The sequence below is a fragment of the Urtica dioica genome, chromosome 7 (genome assembly GCF_054948205.1).
Source record: "Urtica dioica subsp. dioica isolate 48M chromosome 7, U.dioica_male_clone48M_v1_H2, whole genome shotgun sequence".
Classification (NCBI taxonomy): Eukaryota; Viridiplantae; Streptophyta; class Magnoliopsida; order Rosales; family Urticaceae; genus Urtica; species Urtica dioica.
In genome coordinates, this window is record NC_142762.1 from 1,831,711 (window position 1) to 1,859,600 (window position 27,890).

The 27,890-nt window shown below is 42.1% G+C and overlaps 1 protein-coding gene across 1 annotated transcript; it reads right to left on the bottom strand.

Annotated features, from left to right (window-relative positions):
- Nucleotides 1-3,604: 3,604 nt before the first annotated feature.
- Nucleotides 3,605-4,685, bottom strand: LOC149390107 (uncharacterized). Its single transcript, XM_089618974.1, has 4 exons — nt 4,279-4,685; nt 4,197-4,210; nt 3,839-4,129; nt 3,605-3,729 (listed from the first exon to the last, which is right to left on the bottom strand). The coding sequence occupies exons 1-4, from the start codon at nt 4,683-4,685 to the stop codon at nt 3,605-3,607; spliced, it is 837 nt and encodes a 278-aa protein (XP_089475100.1).
- Between the last annotated feature and the right edge of the window lie 23,205 nt (nt 4,686-27,890).

Consider the following 27,890-nt stretch of genomic DNA (forward strand, 5'->3'; position numbering starts at 1 on the left):
CAATTTTCTTATTTTTTTTTTTAAGATTTTAGCAAAAATTTCATTTTATTAAAAAATAGTCTACCATGCCGAAGTAAAGTAAATTAAATAAAACAGTTAATTTAATTTATCTCGGCTCGGTGGACTATTTTTTTAATAAAATTAAAATTTAGCTATTTTTAAAAAAGAGAGTGGGTTATTGTGCTACTGACTTAATTATTCCCTTTTTAGCGGCTAAAATATATGATGTTACATTTCAATTCTGATGTAGGTGCCCTAGACCTTTAAGTTGTATGGAAAAACACGTACAAAAAAATTAAAAAGAAAATCTCTCTCCTTATTAATATACAAAAGTCAATAATTTTTTGTTAAAACTAATTAAACGTTAATTATATTATTTTATATTACATTTTTTGAAATAATTTATCTTAGAAATGAAACATTAATTATATCATTTTATTATACTAAAATATTAATTTCGAATGAAAATGAACAACTATTTAATGCTACGGGCAGTTCGATCCAAGGCCGAACTAAATGACCGCACCTTAGCCGCTTTGGTAGAAACTCGATAGTCACGAGTTTTCACTCCTCTAGCTGGAAGGTATTCTTCGCTTGTCATGGAGATCTGAGAAGAAGAGAAATAAAGCTTAGAGTGCGCAGAGGTAGTGCCTCTGGCGCGCTACGACGCTCAACATTAGTTCAATTGCTATGTGAGGTGATGGTTGATATTCATTAATGAATATTCAGAAAGATGTGCTCGACAGAGAAAGGAGTGTGGAGGGTCCTCGATAGCGTTTCAGAACTCTGAAATCGAGTGGTCTTGAGAGAAGAATGTGTATGAATGAATATGTTCACCAGAGAAAAAGTGTGTACCTGACCCTCTCAGAGGAGGGGTATTTATAGTGGTTGGGAGGCTGAGGAGGACCTCTGATCGTTTGGCATGGAGCGAGCAGAGTGATTTGGTCAGAGCACGCGTAAGGATCTAAGAGCGTTATTTAATTGGCGCGGCGCGCCATGTTCTTTGCGCGTCGTGCGCGCTTCTTTTTTAAAGCATGCACGGTTGTATTTTGTAGAGAAGGCAAGTAGGACTCCTGAAAGTGCTGGCGCGGCATGCCGAGCCCCTCTCGCATTGAGTGGACGCCTTTACGCGTTGTGTGTGTAGGCTTCGTCTCGCGGATGGATGCGAGCTTGGACTTTAGGTCATTTTGAGTAGGCCTTGGCCATCGTGGGCTTTGATGGGCTTTTTAATGGCCTAGATTATTGGTTAAGATTCATAATTCGATGAAGTCGCGTGGAATTTAATGTTTTGGTTTTTCTGAGATGTCTTGCTCTTTAGATGTCTTGCACTTGGTGTTAGAAGAAAATGGATCGTTTGGTCTTCGCAGTAGTGAATAGATTTTTTTTATATTTTTCTTTTGTCTAGATTGCCACGCCGAACGCGCGTGCGCATCCCTGAGAGGATTTTTTTTCCCTCTTTTTCTTGTTTTATTTTTTCCTCGTTGTTGGAGTAGGAGAAGGATTTCTCTTTTTGGAATCCTACTTTTCCTTTCCTCGCCACTAAAGATAATAAAATAAACATGAATAATTATAGAATTCGATAAGAAGTTTACTTTATTAGCATTTTATGATCGGGTTGTTTTCTAAAGAGAATCAATAAAAACTATCATCCACAGCCTCCGTATTAAAATCATATATGTGGAACACAAGTGAATTTTGATCACTTGGTGGGAGCATTCGACACTTTTGGTAAGTGTACGGCCTCCAACATTTATATCAACATCGTGAGGACAAAAGATCCCCTCGAGTCAGCTACTCTTCTTCGTGAATGCTATGTCTGACGTTCACTAACGGAATGACTTTTTTTATTCCAATACCAAGGTTGGATCTCCGATTGGCGGAAGAAGTGGATCTCGTTCCTGACTAGACCTTCTCTAGCACATTCGAGCTAAGCTTTCATCTACTGAAATGTTTGGTCGACTCATGCATGGATAATTTAATTGTCGCATGTGGCCACGATTCCTAAAAACTAGTAGTTATTGTGCATAGTTATGAAAGTGCATGTACAATGGTTGCCCACAAATCTAAAACGAATTTCATTTTCACTAGGTGCACTCCGTTATGTCACCAATAGTGAGGCGGACTGTGACTATTAGCTGAATTACCATGGAATATAAAAACTGGGTTCTTTTATCTTAGTATTTTATCATGTGCTTGTTTGCATTATGTTTTGGATAATTTACAAGATTATCCCCTGAACTCGTGTTTGATTAACAAAGTGCACCCTGTACTCGGATTTTCAACAAAAAATACTCTGAACTCAGGTTGATGCTGACTTTTGCCCCTTCTGTCAAACATTTTCAGTTACCATCCAATTGAGGCACACGTTTCGGTCACGTGAGCTGAATATGTAGGTTACAATGGTATTTTTAGTTTTATAATTGTATTTCTTTTATTAAATATATTTGAATGATAATTATTGAATAATAAAGATTAAAAGTAAAAAATAGAGAGCCCGCCCAAAGAAGTCTGAAAAACAAAATCCCCAATCGCGATTTTTTAGGGTTTCTTCGAAAATGGTAAAAGCGGCGTGGATTCCTCCAGGACGTTCGAATCGAAGCACTGGAGGTGGTCGAACGAAGTCTCTGACCAAGAAAAATATGTCTCCGGCCAAGAAGAAGATGAAAAGAAAGTCTCCGAAAAAGAAAGCTCAGTCTCCGACGAAGAAAAGTGATTCCAAAAGTAGCGCAACAACCCATAAGTTACCAAAATACGGTGAGAAATTGTTATTAAATAAGAAATGCAGTAGGAACCACTATGTACGGTGGACCTGAGTTTGTTGTTGTGATGTCTTAAATTCGAAACACTTTGTACCGCATTTGATGTGTTTGTCTGATGTTAGTGGGTTTGTAGGAAGCGAAGGAAGTGATTGCAGAAGCCCAGAAAATCAAGAACATTATGTTTATAATTGTTGCTGTATTGGTTTATACGTTTTTTTTTCAAGTAGCAGTAAACTGAATTATGTGTATTATGTTTAATGGTATGTGTGTAATGGTATGTGTAACTGTGTATGTGTAATTGTATTTTGTTGAGTGTAATGTTAAGGTTTTTTTGTGATCATATACTTGCATTAGTTAGCATTCCATTTGATCAAACAGGTTTCTGGTATTTTGCTGGTTAATTTGCATTCCATTTGACAATAGGTTTCAACCAAAAGTTATCATTCCATTTTATCATACAACATAGTACAAAATTACAAACTTTGCATTCCATGTCCAAAATCTGAAGAAATCATAAGTTTGACACACACTAAGTACATATAAATCAAGAGTAATTACATCATTTCGAGACCTAAACGAGCCGAGTCTACCAAAATCCACAAAAAAAAACTACCCAAAAGGACAAAATATGACTCTAAGACCGGTAATCCCATTTCATAACTTGTTCAGCATAATATTGTGGTCCAAAAACACAAGAATCAGAACAAATTCCTTGGTTCTAATACATTTCGTCTCGTTGGAACCCTGTTGAGTCTCGGGCTACGCTGTAATTGTATATATTTCAATTGATTAGATACATTGCTATTTAAGGTATCTACAAGGTAATGTATTTCAGTTCTGATAGATTACCCGAGGCTGTGGTTGTTGAGTGCCTTGACTGCCTCCTGTTTGACTACTTTCACCTTCAGCAGTACCTCGGTGAGCATGTCTCGCAGCTTGATATTGATCTCTAGCATGTCATTGTTGTTGCCTTTGCAAGTTTATTAGAAATTAGAAAATCTTCACAGTTTTTTTGTGGCTAAGAAAATAGATGACATTTTCTTCTTGTGTCCTCCTAAAGCATGTTGTTAGGTTGTGACCCAGGATTCCACATCCAGAACATGTAACCGTGACGTATCTTCGAGTCATTCTGGTTCCACCCGGTGGAATAACCTCATCATGTTCTACTCTCCTCAATTTCTTAGGTCTTCCCGGCTTTGCTCTATTCGGCGGCATTCCCATAGGTGTTAGACCTGACTTAGGCCACTGCTCGATAGTATTCATCGAATAGATTTGGTGTTTGTATGCCTTCATGTACGTCTCCTTTTTGTAGCAATCGTCGATATGCGATCTTTCCCATATACATGGAATGACATGTGCACACGAAATCCCTATGGATGGTCAGACAAGTTGAAACCGTATAAGTAATAACTTGTAACTACTAAAAATAATTTATACATTTCATGACGTACCTGATAAATCCCAACGACAACATGAACAGATTCTTGTGCCTAAGTCAACTGCGTACATGCTCCCTTACATGTTCTGAACTTGATACATAAAACCCTCGGACCAGATTGCTATGTTTGCACCACTAATGATTTCATTCTGTTCAACGATTTTATAAATCCGAGGACCAATGTCGCCCGTCCATTTCTCCACAGCTAGACGTTGTTTGCTGAATCTCTGCAAAAGGTACATCCTAATTCTCTCTAACATAGAGTGAATAGATCTTCCTCTAGCTAGCAACACGACCCGAGATCCATTAAAACTCTCGCAAAGGTTGTTAAGCAGGATGTCGCACTTTGGTGTTGTTCTGAAATTGCTTCTGGCCCAATTACGAGGGTTTTTATCCAGTAACCAATCATACGCATCTTGATCATCTGCTTTGATCAATTCCATTTCTTGAAAGGACTTTGGCACAGAATATTGCTTTGCCGCTGCCATTACCTTGTTTTTAAGAAACTGCCTTTGAAAACCTGACATTAAATCAAGAATTCAGTATTTAAGTGAGTGAATCCATCAAGACATTAGTTAATAAGATCAGTAAATTAGTAAATTAACTTCGTGAAATTGTTGTGCAGATGACGTGCACAATGTTTATGCTCTGCCTATACAGAACCCTCTTCCCACATCCCACTCAGTGCTTCCTTTAACACCTTCTGTTTATCTGTAATAAACATCCAATGATGTCCATTGGTATGCACACATCGTCTCACAGAAAGTATAAAAACCATGTCCACGACGATTTGCACTCAGACTCAACCACTGCGAATGCTATAGGAAACATGTTGTTATTGGCATCAATGCCAATGGCTGTCAACAACTGACCTGTGTGATGTCCTTTTATGTGACATCCATCCAAACCGATAACAGGTCTACATCCTTCAACGAAACCAGCTTTACAACCGGCGTAAAAATATAGAGCCTCTTGAATATAGAATTACCTTCTGCATCGGACTCGGTTAGAAACTCGACTGTCGAACCGGGATTGGATCTTCTGATCTCATCCCCGTAGTCCCACAACTTAGCATACTGCTCTTTGTACGAGCCTTCTATCACCGCATCAGCGAATGTCTTCTTCCGGTACGCCTTCTGTGAAGGTTGGCATATACTTTTTACACAACCATCGTGATGTAGCAAACCGGTTTTCATTTGTTCTCGGGCATGTGTGTTCAGGCACGTACGTCTTTATCACGAATGTGGTCGTCTTACCGAGAAAAGAGGCTTAGCATAACCATTTGCACTTCTTATCTTTACAAACAACTCTAACTCTGTTCGAATCGTTGACCTTGAAATTGATTTCCTTCCCGGATCGGATAGAGTGCTCTCGAATAGCATCTTTGAATACTTTTCCACTAGAAAAAGTTAATCCTAGTTTGAGTTCCGGTTGTGTCATATCTGTCACTTGTCTAAACTCCTGGAATTTGGGCAGCACCTTCATCCAAACTGAACAACATTTATCGGTCTTCGCTTCTTCTTCGCTAGACGAGTCCGAGTTCTTCAAGTCTATATCGTCTTCATCGTTGTAGTCACTATCTGTAACAGAGACTGGTTCATCATCACTGAGATGCATTTTTCCTTTGCTTGTTAGGACTCCATCTATAGTTGCCCCGTCAACGATCACGTCGTCGTCACTCATCTCAAATCCGTTGTCTTCCTCGATTTCTGCTTCTTTGTGCTCTTCCACTTCGGGTTCTTCGTGCACTTCCACTTCTACTTGAGTATCTTGTGGTGGACCCTGTGGAGCTTGAGGTTGACTCTGTGAAGCTTGAGGTAGACTCTGTGACGTTTGAGGTTGACTCTGGGACGCTTGAGTGGACTCTGTGACGCTTGAGGTTGACTATCTGGAACTTGACTCTCTAGAACTTGACTCTCCGGAACTTGAACCTCTAGAACTTGACTCTCTGGAACTTGACTCTCTAGACCTTAACTCTCTGGAATTGGACTCGTTGATCCTTAATTCCTTTCCACTGCTGACTGAGTCTCTTCAAATGGACGTGAAGTGTCATTATGTTGACTCTGATCTAATAGCAGCACATGCTTACATTCTCCTTCTTGAATGGGAAGCTCACAATACAACAACACCTCAAACGTGTTCTCAATTAGCTCGCCTACGATGGACATCAAGGCCTGGTCTGAATCAAGCAATACAAGTTCATCGCAATAAGCGAGTATGACGTAATACAATGCTCCACAGTAGTATCCCAAGTCTTTAATGAGTATCCCGTCGATCTCCACTATCGACAACCGATCCATGTCCATGTAGTCTACAAAATCTACTTTGCTTTCGACGTAAGACAACCGATCATTCACCAATTTCATTTTACAACCATGGTGAATTTGAAATGTGAACTTACCAGATCCATTCACTGTAATCAAACAAAAAAGTAAATAAAACACGTTATATAAAGTCATCTTAATCAATAAACAAGTAAATAAAACATAGGATCCTAAAACATATTAGATAAAGTTTACTTAATCAATAAACTAGAAAATAAAAGAATCCTAAATAAAACATATCAGATAAAGTTTAATTAATCAATAAACAAGTAAATAAAATACATTTGATAGAGGTTAAATAATCGATAAACAAATTCTCACAATGAATCCAGTGTGAATAACCAACAATACAAAAACACAAACTGAAATTAGCGGTCCCTACTATTTCGAAATTGAAGCTTCAAACCTACAAACCCACTAACATCAGATAAACACATTAAATGTGGTTCCAAGTGTTTTGAATTTAAGGCTTCACAACAACAAACAATGGTCCCTACTGCATTTCTTATTTAATAACATTTTCTCACCGTATTTTCGTAACCTATGGGTTGTTGCGCTACTTTTGGAATCACTTTTCTTCATCAGAGACTGAGCTTTCTTTTTCGGAGACTTTCTTTCCATCTTATTCTTGGCTGGAGACATATTTTTCTTGGCTAGAGACTTTGTTCGACCATCTCCAGTGCTTCGATTCGAACTTCCTGGAGGAATCTGCGCCGCATTTACCATTTCCGAAGAAACCCTAAAAAATCGCAATTGGGGATTTTGTTTTTCAGACTTCTTTGGGCGGGCTCTCTATTTTTTACTTTTAATCTTTATTATTCAATAATTATCATTCAAATATATTTAATAAAATAAATACAATTATAAAACTAAAAATAACACTATAATCTCCATATTCAGCTCACGTGACCGAAACGTGCGCCTCAATTGGATAGTAACTGAAAATGTTTGACAAAAGGGGCAAAAGTCAACATCAACCTGAGTTCAGAGTATTTTTTTTGTTGAAAATCCGTGTACAGGGTGCACTTGGTTAATCAAGCACGAGTTCAGGGGGTAAAATTGATAATGATTATGTTTTTATATCCTAAATAATCTAAATGGTTGTTTCTTTTCATATAGCTGATTAAAGTTCTTTTGAAAATGCAGTAATCATCCCAAACCCTATCTGTTGTCAATTGTTTCTTTTCATATAGACCTCCCTATCTGTTGTCAATGGTGCCCACAAGAAGAGTTCTAGTCTCTATTTATGTATATTTGATGTAATATATTCTCACGAAGACTCTTGCTTGTAACTGCTTATTTATTAATAAAAGTTGAAACGTTAATTCATTCTTCCATGTCTGTCTGAAGCTTTATGATAAAACCTTAGTATTTAGTCCATAAACAAACCTAATGTTGTCACTCGTTTTCGGACAACGATTTAGAAGCCTCAAGCGGTTAGACCCAAGGCCGGACCAAGTGGTCACGCTTTGGCTTGAGCGTGTCGGACTCGATATCTGGAGTCTCCTCTTAGCTGTCAATGGTCCTTAAGTTCATCGGCATACCTGAAAAGAATAAGAGAACTGTGAACTAGGAAGGGAAAACAGAGGGGGTGCCTCTGTTTACCTCTCCGACGCTCAACATTAGTAGGATTGAGGTGGAGTATAGAGGGTTTAGGTGTTTACAGGCCAAAGATGAGCGAAACGAGTGAGTTATGAGTTTGACAGCGTTTCGGGAAATTGGATTACCTTTGGGAGAGGGCGGACCTCTTGTATTTATAGGCGACCAAGGGGTCATTGGGGCACCCCTTGGCCGAGTGAGACTTTTAGGTCGGCCATTGGCCGACTGAAGCTTTGATTCGGCCAATGGCCGAGTGAACTTTGGGCCGGCCATTGGCCATTTGAAGCTTTGACTCGGCCAATGGCCGAGTGAACTTTGGGCCGGCCATTGGCCGGCTGAAGCTTTGACTCGGCCAATGGCCGAGTGAACTTTGGGCCGGCCATTGGTCGGCTGAAGCTTTGACTCGACCAATGGCCGAGTGAACTTTGGGCCAGCCAATGGCCGGCTGAACCTTGGGTCGACCATTGGTTTGGACCGGCCAATGGCTGAGTCAACCTTGGGCCGGCCAATGGCCGAGGCAAGGTTTCGCTGTCCGAGGCCTCGCGCCGGTCGTGTAGGTTGAAGTGACGCTTTTGTCCTCGTCGGCCCGAGACGGGCCGATAACATTAGCCCCCTGAGTTTCCGGTCGAGCGTGGGTCGAGTGGAAACTCAGTATTTGCGCTGATGTGTGGCATGGGACGAACGTTCTCGGGCTTCTGAGCGCGCCGTAAAAAGGCTTTTAATGCGTTGCGAGGGACGGCTTTGGTGCGTCGTGAGGGACGGCTTTTGTGCGCCGCGAGGGACTGCTTTTATGCGTCACGAGGGACGGCTTTTGTGCGTCGCAAGGGACGGTTTTTGTGCATCACGAGGGACGGCTTTTGTGCGTCGTGAGGGACGGCTTTTGTTGTCTTTCATTTTGCATGCCTTATGTTCTCGACATACTATCGTACTCAACTCGCACGGTGTCGTTGATGTGCGTCTTATTTTCTCTATTTGTCGGCAAAGGCGTGATCGATTCACGCGTCTTATCGGTGCGTGGCTTAATTTCTCGACTTACCAATGAAGGCGTAATCGATTTGCACGACCTTATTGGTGGTGCGCGGCTTATTTTCTCGATTTACCAATGAAGGCGGAATCGATTTGCACGTCTCGATGGTGCGCGGCTTATTTTCTCGACTTACCAATGAAGGCGTGATCGATTTGCACGGCTTTGTTGTGCGCGGCTTATTTTCTCGACCTACCAATGAAGGCATGATCGATTTGCATGACTTTGTTGTGCGCGGCTTATTTTCTCGACCTACCAATGAAGGCGTGATCGATTTGCACGGCTTTGTTGTGCGCGGCTTATTTTCTCGACCTACCAATTAAGGCGTGATCGATTTGCATGGCTTTGTTGTGCACGACTTATTTTCTCGACCTACCAATGAAGGCGTGATCGATTTGCATGGCTTTGTTGTGCGCGACTTATTTACTCGACCTACCAATGAAGGCGTGATCGATTTGCACGGCTTTGTTGTGCGCGGCTTATTTTCTCGACCTTCCAATGAAGGCGTTGTCGATTTGCACGGTTTGGCCTTGAAGGGCCTCGGTGCCACATTGCGTGACCAGGTTTTCCGTGGACGCTGGCTAGACCAGTTTCGTCCGGCGGGCGCAGGCCTTTGAAACCCATATGTGACTCGCTGCTTGTCGGCGAACCAGTTGGGCGGTGAGCGCGACCATACCACTTTATGAGCGTGGCACCCTTGGGTGCGCGTGTCATGTGATAGGCGGGGTTAGGTGTAGACTTGATCCCCCGACGAGTGTGGCACCTTAGTGCATTGGTCGCGTTTTTTGGTTGAGTCTCTTGGGTTGAGTCTTGTGCCCTTGTGAACGCGACGTCATGGCGCGCGCGTCACGTTTGGGGACTCAATTGGCCCATTCTGTCTCTCACGAGAATGTCGTAGAGCGAATTTTGGTGCGCCGTTAGGGGCGACTTAAGCATGTCGTTTAGGGACGATTTTTTTGTTGCTTGTGGGAGAGCATGTAGATTTATCCTCGAGTCTTGCGAGTCTACCGTTGATTGGTGACTTAAGAAATTGTGCATGTTTGACACGAGGGCTTTCAAGTCGACTCGTGCGCTTGCGACTCAACTCGAGGAGTAAATTCAACTCGAGGAGTAGACTCAACTCAAGGAGTCATGTGTAGAGTCGGCGTACACGAGGAGTCATCAGTCGACTCGTGGACTCGGAACTCAACTCGAGGAGTTATGTGTTAAGTCGGCACGAGGACTTATCAGTCGACTCGTGGACTCGGAACTTAACTCGAGTAGGGAACTCAACTCGAGGAGTTATTTTGGGAGTCAACACGAGGAGTCATCCGTCGACTCGTGGACAAGGAACTCAACTCAAGGAGTTATGTGGAGAGATAACATGAGGAGTCATCAATCGACTCGTGGACTCGGAACTCAACTCGAGGAGCGAACTCAATTTGAGGAGTTATGTGGAGAGCCAACACGAGGAGTCATCAGTCGACTCGTGGACTCGAGACTCAACTCGAGGAGTGACCTCAACTCGAGCAGTCATGTATCGAGTCGACACGAGGGCTTATCAGTCGACTCGTGGACTCGGGACTCAACTCAAGGAGTGACCTCAACTCGAGGAGTCATGTGTCGAGTCGGCACGAGGGCTTATCAGTCGACTCATGGACTCATGACTCAACTCGAGGAGTGACCTCAACTCGAGGAGTCATGTGTACAGTCGACACGAGGACTTACCAGTTGACTCGTGGACTCGGGACTCGGGACTTAACTTGAGGAGTGACCTCAACTCGAGGAGTCATGTGTAGAGTCGGCACGAGGACTTATCAGTCGACTCGTGGACTCGGGACTCAACTCGAGGAGTGACCTCAACTCGAGGAGTCATGTGCAGAGTCGGCACGAGGTCTTATCAGTCGACTTGTGGACTCGGAACTCTACTCTAGGAGTGGACTCAACTCGGGGAGTTATGTATCGAGTCGGCACGAGGGCTTATCAGTCGACTCGTGGACTTGGGACTGAACTCGAGGAGTGAACTTAACCCGAGGAGTCATGTGTAGAGTTCAACACGACGAGTCATCAGTCGACTCGTGGACTCAGAACTCAACTCGAGGAGTGAACTCAACTCGACGAGTTATGTATCGAGTAGGCACGAGGGCTTATCAGTCGACTCGTGGACTCGGGACTCAAGTCGAGGAGTGACTTCAACTCAAGGAGTCATGTGTAGAGTCGGCACGAGGAGTCATTAGTCGACTCGTGGACTCGGAACTCAACTCGAGGAGTGACCTCAACTCGAGGAGTTATGTATCATGTCAACACGTGGGCTTATCAGTCGACTCGTGGACTCGGGACTCAACTCGAGGAGTGAACTCAACTCGAGGAGTCGTATGTAGATTGTTTCTCTTCGGGACCTCCGGCCTAACCATCGGCCCCTTGAGACTTTGTTATACTTTTATTTTTTTGTTTTTGAGTTGTTTTGATTGAGTATTGTTCCCTATTAGCCCCACGAGTTTCTTGCGTTTGTGAGACGAAGAGCAGGAAACTCTCGTGCAGGGGATATACAATAATATGTCACAATAGGTAGCGCAATTTTTTATTGTAATAAGGAGGTTGTTACAGCTTGCCATGGCACTTGGCCTTCTTTGCAAAAATAAAATAACGTGCTTAAAATAAAACAAAGCCGAGCAAGTTCGGGCGTGAGTTTAACGGCGAAAACTGGGACAATCGTGGCTGCAAGTGGTGGGTTTGTCACCTTTGACGAGTTGGGCGCTCATTCGGGATTGTCACCTTGCTAGCGGATGCGACGAATTCTTTGAGATTCCCGCCTCGAATCAGGGAATCAATTTGCTTCCTAAGCTGGTAACATTCGGCCGTCGCGTGTCCATGGTCTTGGTGATACTCGCATTTTTTGCTCCTATCCCGCGTTGCTGGGTCCCTCTTCATCGGAGGCGGGGATCCCAGCTCCTCTCTGTGTAAGCTCAAGATCTTGTCGGGCGTCGTGTTGAGAGGGACGAAGGATTACTTCGGGGTCGGAGAAGGATGGTCATTGGGGACCTGACCATTTCTACGCTTCTTCCTTCGCGAGTCGAGACAACCGGCCGGTGCGACGAGTGTGGCAACGCGCTTCTTGTTGGATACTCGATTAAGAATGTTGGGTGGTTGATATCCCGAGGTGACTTCTCTTGTGATCTCGCGTTGGGCGTTGAGTTTTTCTCTCAAGTCACTCCCATGAGGTTCCCTTCGGGAATTGAGGCGGTCTCTCAAGTCTCCACTGGCCATTCCTATTACCCCTGGCAAGGGTATGTCATTCAAGCGACGTCTTTGATGGACGCCACGACTACCGACGTCAACTCCCCGGGGGTTTTGGACGCAAATGGTGAGCTCGGAGCATCCCTTTCGGGACCCTGAGATTGAGCGTCCTCAGGTATTGCGCGATCTTAGACGCCTTGATGTGGTCTCTCGAGGGTGTCCCCTCGAGGGCACATGTGTGTGTTCACTCGAAAGTTGACACTTTGACGCGGTCGCCTGAGGGTGTCCCCTTGAAGGCGTGCTTGTGCGCTCACTTTTATGAATAGCGTGGTCGGGGCTAGTTTTTGATTTCACCACATGGTTGGGGTCTTACTCGTCGTGGTTGACGTCTTCGACGATGTTGTAGCCGAGGAGGTCGGCGATGAGAGCGCCATTCACCCCTGGTTGCTCGAGCAGTTCAGAGAGTCTACGGGTCGTGTCTTCACGGAGAGCATCATTGGCGTCGATTTAGAAGCCTCAAGCGGTTAGACCCAAGGCCGGACCAAGTGGTCTCGCTTTGACATGAGCGTGTCAGACTCGATATCTCGAGTCGCCCCTTAGCTGTCAATGGTCCTTAAGTTCGTCGGCATACCTGAAAAGAATAAGAGAACCGTGAACTAGGAAGGGAAAAAAGAGGGGGTGCCTCTGTTTACCTCTCCGACACTCAACATTAGTCGGATTGAGGTGGAATATAGAGGGTATAGGTGTTTAGAGGCCCAAGATGAGCGAAACGAGTGAGTTATGAGTTCGACAGCGTTTCGGGACTCAAAATTGGATTACCTTTGGGAGAGGGCGGACCTCTTGTATTTATAGGCGACCAAGGGGTCATTGGGGCACCCTTTGGCCGAATGATACTTTTGGGTCGGCCATTGGCCGACTGAAGCTTTGACTCGGCCAACGGCCGAGTGAACTTTGGGCTGGCCAATGGCCGGCTGAAGCTTTGACTCGGCCAATGGCCGAGTGAACTTTGGGCCGGCCATTGGCCGGCTGAAGCTTTGACTCGACTAATGGCCGAGTGAACTTTGGGCCAGCCATTGGCCGGCTGAAGCTTTAACTTGGCCAATGGCTGAGTGAACTTTGGGCCGGCCACTGGCCGGCTGAAGCTTGGGCCGGCCAATGGCCGGCTGAACCTTGGGTCGGCCATTGGCCGGCTGAAAGCTTGGGCCGGCGAATGGCCGACTGAACCTTGGGTCGGCCATTGGTTTAGACCGGCCAATGGCTGAGTCAACCTTGGGCCGGCCAATGGCCGAGGCAAGGTTTCGCTGTCTGAGGCCTCGCGCCGGTCGTGTGGGTTGAAGTGACGCTTTTGTCCTCGTCGGCCCGAGACGGGCCGATAACACCTAACAAAGTATGAAGAGACAAATGTAGATTTGCATGAATAAACTCTTCATGGTTTACTTAAAACAATATATTCGCAGTCTAAGGATCAAAGGACTATTGATCTCAGTACGATTGTTAGGAGAATCTTTGATGTCTGGTTATGAGACATTGAGAGTTCGAGACTCTATAGTTCTTCTTGGTATCTTCTGAAGGTACTGAATTGACCAGTGCACTTCTAGAGACAAGATAAGAACAAACCATTTCACCTCTTTTGTCTCGAAGTCACTGCGAATGAATTGCATCATGCTTACCTCAATCCTTAAATGAGACATGCCATTTCATAGCTTACGTATTCTCATTTGAGAAAGTCAGAGTTCGGATTCACTATGTGATTCTGAACAGGACCTATTGGTTAAGTACTAAGTTATGAAGATGTCATGAGTAACTTTGTGAAGATCTCATAGATATGGAATTCATGTACAAGATTGCCGAAATGCAATGTATATCACCTCATGCTTTGTTCCTTGGAATGTGAATAAATGAACTGGTCAGTGTCCAAATTGAGTCATGACTCTTTTGGATGAAACAATTTGACTTGTTAGCTCCTCGTCAATACATTGTTTCTAACTTATTCACAAGCGAGAAAGGAGTTTAGGAAATTACAGCTAGAATGGTAAAATGGTAATTTTGTAAATCCCGACTAGCTGATGATATTCATGAAGGGTAAACATCGATAATATTCAGTGGATCCAATCATCAAAATTTAGTTGAATTATTGAGTAGAAAATAAATTCATTTGAACTGAGAGATTCTCACTGTCAACTCTTTAGTGGAGTCACTTGACATTAAGCTAAACTTGGAAAAACTTTGTGAACTTTTGAGTCCAGGTATTTTAGCTCAATCTTTGTTCATTTGGATCCATGGGGTCACTATCACAAATCATATCGAGTAGGAATAGTTAAACTAGAAGCTAAGTCAAAACAAGAACGAGACAAGTTTTACGAAAATTTTCTAAAGGGTAATTTTGTCTTTTTGGACATAGGATGAAATGAATGTCAATAAATATTTTGACATAGTCATATGATAACATATAAACACTTGGCCAAGTTAAAAAAAATTGGGCCTTGTGGATTAATTTCATTTCATGGAATTTTATATGATGAAATTCCTAATGGGCCTTTCTTATGTTGTCATGAACAAATGAAGAAAATCTAGAAGCCCCTTCTAGAGGCAATGTGGCCGTCCAACCCAAGGAGAAAAATGGAGATTATTTTGTGCATTGATGTATGAAGATATTTGCCAAAAGAAAAAGAGGAAACAAATTTCCTCTACAAGGAAGAGGAGAATCCGGCCAAGGCTAAGGGAGAACAAAAGAGGAAACAAATCCAAGGCTTCTAGAAGCCCCCTCTTGGCCGTGTACTTAAGGAATATAAGCGCAATATTTGCTCATGAATATGTGATATTCTACAGAAGAGGAAACTATCTTGTTGAAGGTAATTCCTCTCCTATGAATAGAGCCCTTATTCCTCTCATTTTCTTCATTCCAAAGTTTTAGAGATTGTGAGCTTTTCTTTCTAAACTTGTCCGCCCCCTCTCCCTTTCTCTCTAAGTTATTTTTCGTTTTTGTTTTGGCACCTAGGTCCACATTTGACTTAGTGTTTAGCTCTTCGACTCTTAGACTTATTCTAGAGTCGTCGTGTTTAAAAGTGCCAACACACTAATTCCTTTCTTTCTCAAGTGATTCTTGTTATAGAAACTTTCGTGGTTGCTCGAGTTTCCCGAAGAAAGAAGAAAAACAAGCTGCGTGGGAAGACGAACGTTTCAACCTTCCTAAGACTTCTCAACGTTCAAACTTCACAAAGGTTAGTAAACGAGTATTGCTTTTAGATAGTTTTAAATATAAACATGTGCTTGCTCTTTGTCTAGGTTAGTAAAATCGTTTTACTTGCTTAAAAGAAAATTTTTAAATTCCGCCGCTTGCTCGAAGCGTTAAATCTTTTCTTAACCCTAGATCAATTCTAACAAATGGTATCAGAGCTATGGTCAAAGATATGCATGTACATGTAATTAAAACTATGAGCTTGAAAATCGTTTTCGAAAGTTTACTAATTTTGTGACAAGTTAGAATTGTTTTCTTAGATTTTTTTAAATCTATTGCTCATGCCTTTAAATTAAAAATCATGTTGATTTTCTATGACCTTGGAATGTTATTAAAACACATTAGATTCAGTTCTAATTTTTTTTAATTTTTTATAATGAAAAACCTTTTTTTTTAGTTTGAGAAAATTTCGAGTAATTTTGTGATTAGTTATATTGTCATGCTAGTTTCATTTATTTGCTCATTTCGTTTTATGATTGTTGTTATTTTCTTTTATACCATATTATTACCATGTTAATAAAACACATATAAAAGCTTTAACAACCTCCATAAAACGTTCCATTACACTCGATTCTTTTTCGCACTCAAATATGAACTTTAATTATTTCCAGTTTTCTTCGATCTCGAGAAAATCCGCAGTAAACGTGGCATAACTCTCAGCTCAGAATTCTAAATTTAATGATTCTTGTATCAAATTAAAGTTCTGTTTGTCCTCTTTCCAATGCAATTAGTTTTAGGTCGAAAGGACGTCGGAGCCCCTAGTTATGGCGATTTTACTCCTAGGTACGCGGCTGTTCCGAAAGTCCAATTTTTTATAATTCCGGATTTTCAACTCCACTACCATGAGTTATAGAACTCTAATGAGAAAATTTCCTTGAGAAAAAATGTATTTTATAAGATAATAAACATAATTTGAAAGATTAAAATGTTTTAGTTTTTGAAAGTTTAATTGAAATTGAATTTTTACAAAACTAGTTTGAATTTTGAAAAACTGTTTTCCCTTTCAAACTTAAAAATATTTTGTCATCCAAATCAAATAAGTTTTCAAAATGTTTTCAAAACTATATCTATATCACATATGTTCAAAATCTATATGCTCTTCAAAATTTGAGTGGGAGGTCTCCTCAAAGACAAGCCGAAAATAAAAGATGTGTAATCTCAAACTTTCAATTGTTCGAGTGAGTTGAAGTTCACACTTCCCTCATCCACTTTCTCAAATAGAAAATAGGAAAATGTCCGAATATGTACATTGTGCCTTTATGCACTAACACTGCTCTTCCTTGAACATGAAGATCTAGGATTTCTTTCTAGAAGTCCACTCTATCGCTCTATAACTAGGAAATTTATTTCCGAACTTATAAGAGACGATGTGCCAACTCCAAAAACTAAGTGGAAGGGTTATACTTGTTGTTTGTAACCCACGATCCCCAACAATAATGAAAGAAGCAATTAACGTGAGATTAAGAGTTACTCTTGTGGCCCTCTCTTCAAAGAGAGTACTCTATGGTGTTCTTGCTTCGATCATTGCTCAATGAGCTATGTCTGAGAGTATTACGATGAAGACAAGGCCTCCTCCTGGGGGATTGTTTTTTCAAAGTTGACCGTTTTCACTTTCAAACTTGAAAATATTTTGTCATCCAAATCAAATAAGTTTTCAAAATGTTTTCAAAGCTATATCTATATCACATATGTTACAAATCTATATGCTCTTGAAAATTTGAGTGGGAGATCTCCTTGTAGACAAGCCGAAAACCAAAGATGTGTAATCTCAAACTTTCAAGTGTTCGAGTGAGTTGAAGTTCACACTTCCCTTATGCACTTTCCCGAATAGAAAATCGGAAAAGATCCGAGTACGTACCTTATGCCTTTATGCACTAACACTGCTCTGAACATGAACCTCTAGGATTCTTTTCTAGTTGTCCGCTCTAGGAAATCCATTTCCGAACTTATAAGAGTTGATGTACTAACTCCAAAAACTAAGTGGGAGGGTTATACTTGTTGCTTGTAACCCACGATCCCCAACACTAATGAAAGAAGCAATTAACGTGAGACTAAGAGTCACTCTTGTGACCCTCTCTTAAATGAGAGTGCTCTATGGCGTTTTTGCTTCGATCATTGCTCAATGAGCTACGTCCGAGAGTGATACAATGAAGACAAGGCCTCCTATTGGGGGATTATTTTTTCAAAGTTGATCTTTTGGACTAAAAGGTTGGTTGCACACTTAGACTCAATCCCTAGTAATCCTCCCTTGAGGCTCTGCGAAAGGATGTGAGTGATCAAACCAATTTAAAAGGTGGCTAGTCAAAATTGGTGTATTGACATCTTGGCTAAGCATTAATGATGTGTCATTTACTTATAAAAGGAGATTTTTTGCGGCCTTCTCTTGAGGGAGTAGATTATCATTTTGTTTATAACACCTTTGGATTTTATCAAATGTTAAAAACTTAAATCCTAAACCAAAAGACTAATCATAAACTTGTTTAAACTCTTATAGGCAAAATATCTCTCAACCATTCTTTCCTCGAATAAACTCGAAGGTGAAAATTACGTCGACTGGAAATGTAACCTTGACATAGTCCTTACTGTCAACAAGCACAAATGTGTACTCACCACCCCCTGTCCTCAAAGGAATAATGATTCGACACAAGAGAAAAAAGACACCTTGGCGGCCTGGCTCCGATCCGATGAGATTGCGAGGTGCTATATTTTGGCATCTATGAACAATGTGTTGCAACAATAACATCGTGACATCGAGACTGCCGCCAACATGCTCTACAATCTCCATGAGATGTTTGGAGGGCAAGGACGTCAAGCAAGGCAACAAGCGATGCGACAGTTTATGAACTGTCGCATGAAGGCTGATACTCCCATTAGAGATCATATGATGCTGATCATTAGCTATCTAAACGAGACAGAGATCCTTGGATCTGAGATTGATGGGAGACTAAAATAGACATGATCTTTGAAACTCTCCCCAAGTCATTTGATACCTTCAAGCAGAAGTACTCCATGAACAAGCTAGAGTACAATGTTACCGAGCTTATGAAGGAGCTTCAAACCGCTGAGGGACTCACTAAGAAAAAGAGGACCCAAGGAGAGGTACATGCTACTGCCTCCACCTCTGGATCTAAGAAGAGACCTCGCAAGGCTGAAAAGAAGAACCAACCTAAGGTTCAAAAGAAGAAGAAGACGCCAAAGGCTCCTAAGGTGGACAAGTCTAACGAAAAGTGCCACCACTGCAATGAGCCTGGTCATTTGCGTAGGAACTGTACTGCCTACCTCAAAACTAAGGAAAAAGGTATTGTACTTGTTACCGAAGCTTGCTTAGTAGCTGATAATGCATCATTATGGATTATTGACTCCGCTGATACCTAGAAGAACTATAGAGTCTCCAACTCTCTATGCCCCATAACCAGACATCATAGATTCTCCTAACAATCGTACTGAGATCAATAGTCCTTTGATCCTTAGATTGTGAATATATTGTTTTAAGCAAACCATGAAGAGTTAGTTCAAGCAAATCTACATTTGTCTCTTCATATGTTGTTAGGTTTGTTTATGGACTAAAGACTATAGATTATCATAATGCTTCAAACAGACTAGGAAGAATGAATGAACGTTTCAACTTTAATTAATGATTCTGCAGTTACAAGCAAGAGTCTTCGTGAGACTATATTACATCAAATGTACATAAATAGACACTATTACTCTTCTTGTGGGCACTATTGACAATAGAGTTAAACATAATCGATGAAAAGAGGTCAGAGACACTTACCTGCCTCGCTGCACAAAAGCGCAAAGTCAAAAAGTACTACAACTCTAAGATTAAAAGGCGAACCTTTGCCATCAGAAGCCTTATACTCAAGCGAGTGTTTCAAAATACCCAACTACAAGGCACCGGCGTTCTCGGTCCAAACTGGGAAGGACCCTATAGAATTCGTCAAGTCATACATGACGGGACCTACTACATAGAATACACGGATGAAACTCCGATCCATCATTTGTGGAATGGGGAACACTAGAGACAGTACTACCAGTAGCTAGCACTTTCTCCATTTTATTGCTTTGTTTTACCGCATTCAATAAGGCCTACGAGCCAATGTTTCAGGATTTTTAATTTATCACAATAATATAAAGGTCGAGGTTTTTCTTTCAAAATCCGCTTTATCAAAGTTTTTCAGTCATCAAAGGTAAAGCTTGTAAACCCAAAAACTTAGGGAGCTAGTGACACAAGCAACAATAAGGAAATCCTCAATAAATTACGCTCCGCCAAAAACAAAACTTAAGTCTAAACCCGAACGCAAATGGGAACAAAGACCCTAAGCCACCTACATGGCGCACCATAAGTCGCCCACGCTGGTGCACCCTAAGCCGCCTACATGGCACACCTTAAGCCGCTTACATGGCGCATCTTAAGCCGCCTACATGACGCACCTTAAGCCGTCCACGCTGGCGCATCTTAAGCCGCTTACATGGCGCATCTTAAGCTGCTTACATGGCGCATCTTAAGCCGTCCACGCTAGCGCACCTTAAGCCACCTACATGGCGCAACTTAAGCCGCCCACGTTGGAGCGCCTTAAGCCACCTACATGGCGCATCTTAAGCCGCCTACATGGTACACTTTAAGCCATCCACACTGGCGCACCCTAAGCCGCCCACGCTGGCGCATCCTAAGCCACCTACATGGCGCATCTTAAGCCGCCTACATGGCGCACCCAAGCCGCCCACACTGGTGCACCTAATCTGCCCACGTAGACGCACCTAAGGCGCCAAACAGAGCACCCCCACATCATTGCAATATTGCGACAGACTTATCCCAACCCAAAAGAGGCGACACGTTCGCTTGGGAACAAGGGCACAAACCGTAGAACGGTTCACATATCTTAGGTTAAACCCCCGCATAGGCAACAAGCCAAATTGCTAAGGGGAGGGGAGCCAAATCCTGCCACGGTAGAAGACTTGTCGAAACAACCAACAAGGACACGTCCCTACCGAGACACGCCACGACCAATCGAAATGAGAACGCACGATCAAAATGAACAGACTTGTTCAAAAGATAAAAAAAATATATATTTCATAAAAAAAGGGGCAACTGCTCCAAAATTCCTACAAAAAGTAAGCGCTAAGACAAGTGCGCCGAAAAAGGGAAAATCCTAAGAAAACAAGCGCTAAGACAAGTGCGCTAAGAAAGGAAACTCCTAAGGAATGCAATGCGCTAAACACTTGCGCAAAAAACTACACGAACATGACTTGTTCATCTTCGCCACTAGGAGGCTCAACCCCGTCAAACGATGGGAATAGAGAGTTGAAAAAGTCAAAAGTGATCCCTCGAGAGACATTCTCGGCAGCAGTGGCTTTCCGACACTCCACAGCAACAGCGCGCCTCGCGTCCTCAACCCCTACATCAAAGTCGTCCTACAAGTCGGACGCAAGCTGCTCTACTGTGGCCTTCTCCGCGGTAAGTCGAGCTACTTCCTCTGCCAAAGAGTCGCGCTCGCGCTCCGCTCGGACGCGGACAACCTCGCTTGACGAAAGCTGGCCCTGTATGATGTTCACCTCATTCGTCTGCGTATCAAACTAGCGTCGAAGGTCCCGCACCTCGCTCTAGAAAACTTCTGTCGATTGAGTCGCAACCTCTAGAGCTTAAGGCTTCATAGTCAATTCTCCAGCCATCCTGGCCACTACTGACAGGGCACGATCACACTTTCCTTGGACGACTCTCAATTCCACGCGAGTCTCTTGAAGTTGCTCGCGAAGACTCGAAAACTCCGCCTTTGAGTGAGAACCTCTCGGCCCGAGCTAGTTGAGACTTCACTTGAGCAAGCTCCTCCTGGATGAGTCCCAGGCACCAAATGAAATCATGTAGAATCTTCTCGCCTCGGGTCACACATGAAAGCACTTGGAGTGATTGGAAGAGCAAGTCAGCAAAAGTGAAGTTGCCACCAAATAGATCGACAAGATAAGCATAGGGAAACGTTTGTGTGTCAGAATTGCCATTATGGACGATCTCCGCATCGCCACTTGACATGATGCCCTTTCACATGTTCAATGGGGACTGCGTGAGCCCTTGAGAACACTCCCCTCTGATCTCCACAGCCTCCACCTTTATCATCGAGTTTACGCGCTTCGAGTCCGAAGGTGCATCCGGAAGAGCCAAGGAAGATGGTCGCTCCAAAGAAGCGCGGGGACCGCTCTCCACCGAACAACTGGCATCGGACTTCTCATTGCCATTCCGTGCTACAATCCAAGAACGAGTCGATGCAAATGATTTCAGTCTCGAGAAGATCTCGCCAAACGCGCACGAGCCCTCGCCCTAGCCAAGGAAACTGCAAAAACAACAAATATCACGGCTCTGACTAAAAGAGACTGAAGCTACAAAACCAAAGGCGAAAGTACCTAGAAGACCGGCGCTCGAGGGAGACGACGCGGCGCTAGGAACTCCCTCTGACATGCTTTGGATTTCCTTCAAAAACTCGAGACTATCTGCTCCCGCATCGGCAAGAAAGTTGGTCAAAGGACCGAATCGGAGTGGCGCTGCTGCAAAGGCCTCGACTGAGTCTCACACCCACGCCTATCTGCTGGGCGTCTCGGTGTCCGTGATCAGCTTGGTGTTTTGGCGATCGTGGGCCATGTTGAAACCGGGCTTCCCTGATGCTGGGAAGACCGCAACAATGTTGCGGAAGTCATCCACAGTCATTAACCGCTCGGTTTGGCAATGCCACTCCATGTGACACATCGCCGCCAAACGGTAAATGTCGGGCTCATCTGACAGACATGCACCCCCAATCGTGCGAGGAGCTACTGGACAATGGGCTAAAAAGCAGTCGCTGCCCACACTAGAGACTGGCCACAGTCACCGCGGAAAACCCGCGCCGTGGGAAAAACGGTCGATCATCCGCCAAAGGATGGAGAAGCGCCACGGACATCGGAATGGTGTACACCTCCTTGAGACCAATGTATGCTCGGTAGCTGATCGAGCTCGAAGCATCGACCCTCGAGTAGTCGAAGCCCACTGGGGCAACAAAGCCTTCCACGCGATACCACTCCATCCTCTCCCAAGACTTCGCCGATATGTTTGATTCCACGTCCGAGACCTCGGACCTGACACACCTTGGATCCGTAGGAGAGCCTTCACTCCTTAAAACGGCTGAGGCAGTTGCCATCACTTTCCCTGGGCGTTCCGCGGAGGAACTCCCGCCCCCCGGGCAGGTCTTCGAATCACCGCCAGGATCGTCTGATTTCGGCCCAAAGACATCCACGCAGTCAATCTCGTCGAGAACTGACTCTGGCAGAGCCAATAAAGCAGCACCAACGCTCTCATTCGGCACGCCCAGAGCATCTGAGCCAAACATGCGGCACAACATCTGAGCCTAGAAGTAAGGACCTAACTTCTTGGCGGCCATCACGAGAGCCAAAGAAAGTTTCTCAATCTTGGTGTAGCGAGTTTCAGTGTCGTACATGTAATCATCTCTCACTCGGGAGACTCTACTAAACGTCTTTTTGGCAATGTTGTCGTCAACCCCTTGGATGTAGCATACCCTGGTCTGGGTTTGGCCACTTGTCATGGTTTCGATTTCTTTTCCAGTATGGACTTTCACCAGTACGTGATATATGGAGGTGATTGCCCTTAGCCTATTCAGCGTGGTCCATTCAATGATGACATTGTATGGAGACTCTTGATCAACCACTAAGAAGGGGATCATGTGAATGGCTTTGATATCCCCGGGAGTCCTGAAGATGACTGGTTGATCGATGGTGCCTTCAGTCAAGACTCTTTCCCTAGTGAACCCGAATAAGGGTGTTTGGGTCGGAGTTAGGCGTAGTCCCCTTAGCTTTATGTGCTCCAAGGTGGTCTTGAATATTATTTTGGTTACACTGCCGTTGTCGATGAGAATGTTAGAAATATTGCCTACTAAAGATAATAAAATAAACATGAACGATTACTAAATATAATAGGAAGTCTACTTTATTAACATTATTGATTAGTGAGTGGTTTTCTAGTTAGAATCAATAACAACTATCATCAATAGTTTCCATATTAAACTCAATTACATGATGGGAATCTAAGTTCGGGCACTGAGCTAAAACATGGACGGCGATTGGTTCATGCTTGGATTGCTGGATCTAAAATCACATATGTAGAACATACGTGAAAGGTGTTGGTGATTATTGCACCTTGATAACCATATTAATGTTGGAATTGATCTAGAGAGTAAGTACACGTAAATAAAAACTATTATGAGCATTATAAATTTACTAACCTTTTTAGAAGCTTGAACGTTGAGAAGCTTTTGGAAAATTGCAACATTTGTCTCCCCTCGCATCACGTCTCTCTTCTTTCCTCGGCAACACGAGCAACCACGACAGTTTCTATCACAAGAATTACTCGAGAGAAAAAGGAATTAGTGAGTAGGCACTTTTAAACACGACGGCTCGAGAACAAGTCTCAAAGTCGAAGAGCTAAAAACGCTAGGTCAAATGAGGACCTAGGTGTTGTCAATGGTGCCCACAGGAAAAGTTGTAGTCTTTATTTTGTACATTTGATGTAATAAAGTCTCACGAAGACTCTTGCTTGTAATTGCTTATTCAATAATAAAAAGTTGAAACGTTCATTCATTCTTCCTTGTCTGTTTGAAGCTTTATGATAAAACATTAGTCTTTAGTCCATAAACAAACTTAACAGCATACGAAGAGACAAATGTAGATTTTCATGAACAAACGCTTCGTAGTTTGCTTAAAACGATATATTCGCAATCTAAGGGTCAAAAGACTATTGACCTCAGTACGATTGTTAGGAGAATCTATGATGTCTAGTTATGGGGCATTGAGAGTTGGAGACTCTATAGTTCTTCTAGGTATCTTCCGAAGGTACTGAATTGACCAGTGCACTTCTAGAGACAAGATAAGAACAAACCATTTAACCTCTTATGTCTTGAAGTCACTACGTATGAATTGCATCGTGCTTACCTTAATCCTGAAATGAGACATGCCATTTCACAGCTTACGTATTCTCATTTGAGAAAGTCAGAGTTCGGACTCACTATGTGATTCTGAACAGGACCTATTGGTGAAGTACTAAGTTGTGAAGATGTCATGCGAAACTTTGTGAAGTTCTCATAGATATGGAATTCATGTACAAGATTGCTGAAATGCAATGTATATCACCTCATGCTTTATTCCTTGGAATATGAATAAATGAACTGGCCAGTGTCCAAATTGAGTCCTGACTCTTTTGGATGAAACAATGTGACTTGTTAGCTCCTCGTCAATACATTGTTTCTAACTTATTCACAAGCGACAAAGGAGTTGAGGAAATAACAACTAGAAGGGTAAAATGGTAATTTTGTAAATCTCGACTAGCTGATGATATTCATGAAGGATAAACATTGATAATATTCTATGGATCCACTCATTACAATTATGTTGAATTCTTGAGTAGAAAATAAATTCATTTGAACCGTGATATTTTCAGTGTCAACTCTTTAGTGGAGTCAGTTGACATTAAGCTAAACTTGGAAAAGGTTTGTGAACTTTTGAGTCCAAGTATTTAGCTCAAGATTTGTTCATTTGGATCCATGAGTTCACTGTAACAAATCACATCGAGTAGAAATATTTAAACTAGAAGCTAAGTCAAAACAAGAACGAGACAAGTTTTATGAAAATTGTCAAAAGGGTAATTTTGTCTTTTTGGACATAGGATGAAATGAATGTCAATAAATTTTTTGACATGGTCATTTGATGACATAAATCAACTCGGCCAAGTTAGTTTAATGGGGCCTTGTGGATTAATTTCATTTCATAAGAATTTTATTGAAAATTGTTAATGAGCCTTTTTCATGTTGTCATGAACAAATGAAGAATCTTCTAGAAGCTTCTTCTAGAGAGCCTCTTGGCCGCCCATCACCCAAAGAAAGAGAGAGTTCTTTCTGTGCATTAATGTATGAAGATACTTGCCAAAAGAAAAAGAGGAAACAAATTTCCTCTAAGAGGAATAAAGGAAATCGGCCGAGGCTAAGGGGAAGCAAAAGAAGAAACAAATCCAAGCATTCTAGAAGGTATATTGGCCGTGTGACTCTAAGGGAGAAGGAGGGAATATTTGCTCATGAATATGTGATATTCTATAGAAGTGGAAACTACCTTATTGAAGGTAAAACCTCTCCTATAACTAGAGCCCTCATTCTTCACATTTCATTCATCCCAAGTTTTAGAGATTTGAGAGCTTCTCTCTCTAGCTTGGCCGCCCCTTCCCTCTCTCTCTCTCTCTCTAAGTTTTCTTTCGTTTTTGTTTTTGCACCTAGGTCCTCATTTGACCTAGTGTTTTAGCTCTTCAACTCTAAGACTTGTTCTTGAGTTGTCCTGTTTAAAAATGCTCACTCACTAATTCCTTTTCTCTCGAGCGATTCTTGTGATAGAAACCATTGTGGTTGCTCGTGTTGCCAAGGAAAGAAGAGAGACGTGCTGCGAGGGAGACGAACGTTGCAACTTTCCAAAAGCTTCTCAACGTTCAAGCTTCTAAAAGGTTAGTAAATTCTTTTATGCTCATAATAGTTTTATTTACGTGTACTTGCTCTTTGTCTAGGTTAGTAAAATCGTTTTACTTGTTAAAAGAAAATTTTTAAAATTCTGCCGCTTACCGAAGCGTTAAACTTTTTCTTAAACCCTAGATCAATTCCAACAAATGGTTTCAGAGATATGGTCAAATATATGCATGTACATGTATTTAAAATTATGAGCTTGAAAATCGTTTTCGAAAGTTTACTAATTTTGTGACAAGTTAGAATTGTTATCTTAGTTTTTTTTTAAATTTATTGCTCTTGCCTTTAAATTAAAAATCATGTTGATATTGACCTCCATACGATTGTTAGGAGAATCTATGATGTCTGGTTATGGGACATTAAGAGTTAGAGACTCTATAGTTCTTCTAGATATCTTCTGAAGGTACTGAATTGACCAGTGCACTTCTAGAGACAAAATAAGAACAAACCATTTAACCTCTTTTGTCTCGAAGTCACTACGTATGAATTACATCACGCTTACCTTAATCCTGAAATGAAACATGCCATTTCACAGTTTACGTATTCTCATTTGAGAAAGTCAGAGTTCGGACTAACTATGTGATTCTGAACAGGACCTATTGGTGAAGTACTAAGTTGTGAAGATGTCATGAGTAACTTTGTGAAGTTCTCATAGATATTGGGCCTTTAGGATTAATTTTGTTTCATGGAATTTTATTTGAAAATTCTTAATGAGCATTTCTTATGTTGTCATGAACAAATGAAGAAAAATCTAGGAGCCTTCTAGAAGGTGTTGCACGTCCATACCAAAGAAAAAAGAGAGTTTATTTTGTGCATTAATGTATGAAGATACTTGCCAAAAGAAAAAAGAGGAAACAAATTTCCTCTTGGAGGAAGGAATAGTGGGCGGCCAAACAAGCAAGGAGAGAGCAAAAAATAAAAGTGGAAACAAATCCAAGGAGTCATGAAGGCCCTAGTTGGCCGTGTGCCTTGGATAGGAAAAGGGCAATATTTGCTCATGAATATGTGATATTCTGTAGAAGAGGAAACTACCTTATTGAAGGTAAAACCTCTCCTATAAATAGAGCCCTCATTCTTCACATTTCATTCATTCCAAAGTTTAAGAGATTGAGAGACTCTCTCTCTAGAACTTGGCCGCCCAACCTGTTGTCAATGGTGCCTACAAGAAGAGTTGTAGTCTTTATTTTATACATTTGATGTAATAAAGTCTCACGAAGACTCTTGCTTGTAATTGCTTATTCATTAATAAAAAGTTGAAACGTTCATTCATTCTTCCTTTTCTGTTTGAAGCTTTATGATAAAACACTAGTCTTTAGTCTATAAACAAACTTAACAACTTACGAAGAGACAAATGTAGATTTGCATGAACAAACTCTTCGTAGTTTGCTTAAAACGATACATTCGCGATCTAAGGGTCAAAGGACTATTGACCTCAATATGACTGTTAGTAGAATCTATGATGTCTGGTTATGAGGCATTGAGAGTTGGAGACTCTATAGTTCTTCTAGGTATCTTCCGAAGGTACTAAATTGACCAGTGCACTTCTAGAGACAAGATAAGAACAAACCATTTAACCTCTTATGTCTCAAAGTCACTACGTATGAATTGCATCGCGCTTACCTTAATCCTGAAATGAGACATGCCATTTCACACCTTACGTATTCTCATTTGAGAAAGTCGGAGTTCGGACTCACTATGTGATTCCGAACAAGGCCTATTGGTGAAGTACTAAGTTGTGAGAATGTCATGAGTAACTT